This window comes from Pogoniulus pusillus, unplaced genomic scaffold, assembly GCF_015220805.1.
Source record: "Pogoniulus pusillus isolate bPogPus1 unplaced genomic scaffold, bPogPus1.pri scaffold_94_arrow_ctg1, whole genome shotgun sequence".
Taxonomy (NCBI): Eukaryota; Metazoa; Chordata; class Aves; order Piciformes; family Lybiidae; genus Pogoniulus; species Pogoniulus pusillus.
In genome coordinates this window covers 1746-4170 of record NW_026974735.1, presented here as the reverse complement: position 1 = coordinate 4170, position 2425 = coordinate 1746, and the positions used below count along the sequence as shown (strand labels likewise).

Sequence of the window (2425 nt, the reverse complement as noted above, 5' to 3'; positions counted from 1 at the left end):
CCAAACCCGCCTCGTCCAGCCACATAAGCGCCCCCCAAACCCGCCTCGTCCAGCCACCCGAGCGCCCCCCAAAACCCGCCTCGTCCAGCCACCCGAGCGCCCCCCAAAGTCCGCACTTTCCAGCCACACGGGCGCCCCCCAAAACCCACCTTTTCGATCCAAATAGGCGCCCCCCAAAACCCACCTTTTCGATCCAAATAAGCGCCCCCCAAAACCCACCTTTTCGATCCAAATAAGCGCCCCCCAAAACCCACCTTTTCGATCCAAATAAGCGCCCCCAAAATCCACCTTTTCGATCCAAATAAGCGCCCCCAAAATCCACCTTTTCGATCCAAATAAGCGCCCCCAAAATCCACCTTTTCGATCCAAATAAGCGCCCCCAAAATCCACCTTTTCGATCCAAATAAGCGCCCCCAAAATCCACCTTTTTGATCCAAATAAGCGCCCCCAAAATCCACCTTTTTGATCCAAATAAGCGCCCCCAAAATCCACCTTTTTCCAACCAAATAAGCGACCCCCAAAGTCCGCACTTTCCAGCCAAATAAGCGCCCCCCAAATACGCATTTTCGATGCAAATAAGCGCCCCCCAAAATGCACAATTTCGATGCAAATAAGCGCCCCCAAAATCTGCCTTTTGCGACCAAATAAACGCCCCCAAAACCTGCATTTTCCAGCCAAAAAAGCGCCCCCAAAGTCCACTTTTAAAACCAAATTAATCGCCCCCAAAATCCGCATTTTCCAGCCAAATAAGCGCCCCCAAAATGCACCTTTTCCGACCAAATAAGCGCCCCCAAAGTCCACCTTTTAAATCCAAATAAGCGCCCCCAAAGTCCACCTTTTCCAGCCAAATAAGCGCCCCCCCAAATGCACTATTTCGATGCAAATAAGCGCCCCCCAAAATCTGCATTTTCCACCCAAATAAGCGCCCCCAAAATCTGCCTTTTGCGACCAAATAAACGCCCCCAAAACCCACATTTTCCACCCAAATAAGCGCCCCCAAAACCCGCACTTTCCACCCAAATAAGCGCCCCCCAAAATCCGCACTTTCCACCCAAATAAGCGCCCCCCAAAATCCGCACTTTCCACCCAAATAAGCGCCCCCCAAAATCCGCACTTTCCACCCCAATAAGCGCCCCCCAAAATCCGCACTTTCCACCCCAATAAGCGCCCCCCAAAATCCGCACTTTCCACCCCAATAAGCGCCCCCCAAAATCCGCACTTTCCACCCCAATAAGCGCCCCCCAAAGTCCGCATTTGCCACCCAAATAAGCGCCCCCCAAAGTCCGCATTTTCCACCCAAATAAGCGCCCCCCCAAATCCACATTTTTGATCCAAATAAGCGCCCCCAAAATCCGCATTTTCCAGCCCAAAAAGCGCCCCCAAAAGTCCGCATTTTCCACCCAAATAAGCGCCCCCAAAAGTCCGCATTTTAAACCCAAATAAGCGCCCCCCAAAGTCCGCATTTTAAACCCAAATAAGCGCCCCCCAAAGTCCGCATTTGCCACCCAAATAAGCACCCCCAAAGTCCGCATTTGCCACCCAATTAAGCGCCCCCAAAGTCCGCATTTTTGATCCAAATAAGCACCCCCAAAACCCGCATTTTCCAGCCCAAAAAGCACCCCCAAAATCCACCTCTTCCAACGCGCCTCAGGCAGGTCCGGAGCCACCTCCGCAGCGCTGGGGCGAAGGCTGAGGGCCGCGGGGAGCAGGGGAGGGGGACGGGGGGCAGAGAACTCAACCCCTCCCCAGCCGCAGGCACCTCAGGAGGCTCAGGTCGGCAGCGTGGACGGCGACTCGCTCGGCGTGGCCGGCGCAGAGCCTCAGGTCCTCGAAGAGCGCCAGCAGCTGCGCCTCGCAGCCCGCCCGCAGCGCCGCCACCGCCTCCCCCTGCACCTCGACGCTCGCCCGCAGGCCGCAGACGCCTCGCAGCAGGCCCCGGATGGCGGCGGAGGGAAGCAGCAGCTCCGAGCGCTTCTTCGGCGGCCGCAGGAGCTTCTTCCACGGCGCCGGAGGGCGGGAGGGCGGCGGGGGTCGCTTTGCGGGGGGTTTCGGGGAGGGAGAAGGAGCATTCGGAGGCTTCTTGCGGCCGCCTGTCGCCAGCGTCTGCTTGGCCCTCGCCATCTCGCTCGGCTCTTCCCGCCCACCGCTGCGCCCCGACGCCATTTGAGGACTGGGCGAGCGCTGATTGGCTGCCTCGACCTCCGTGGCGGCGCCTGATTGGCTGAAGCTCCCCTCCCGCCAAGCCGCCCGAGGAGCGCAGCCTCCGCGGGGAGCTCCTCGACGGTCGCCGTCGAAGGGGGGTGGGGGGCAGCTGGAAAGCGGAGGTCGGGGATAGGGTCCGGGACTCTTCGGGCTCATCGCCGGCGAAAGGTAAGGAAAATAGAGGTGGGAAGGCACTGCTGGAAGAAATCCCCAGCCCGGTTTG

General features: G+C 58.6%; 1 protein-coding gene across 1 annotated transcript; it reads right to left on the bottom strand.

Annotated features, from left to right (window-relative positions):
- Positions 1-247: 247 nt before the first annotated feature.
- Positions 248-2127, bottom strand: LOC135174606 (uncharacterized). The gene is made up of 2 exons (XM_064141939.1): positions 1323-2127; positions 248-492 (listed from the first exon to the last, which is right to left on the bottom strand). Exon 1 carries the CDS (start codon positions 2119-2121, stop codon positions 1735-1737), a length of 387 nt encoding a protein of 128 aa, XP_063998009.1. The 5' UTR covers positions 2122-2127; the 3' UTR covers positions 248-492; positions 1323-1734.
- Positions 2128-2425: the final 298 nt, after the last annotated feature.

Bases quoted from the DNA above. Each gene is read 5' to 3' on its own strand.
- LOC135174606 (XM_064141939.1), bottom strand. From the start codon at position 2,121: ATGGCGAGGGCCAAGCAGACGCTGGCGACAGGCGGCCGCAAGAAGCCT.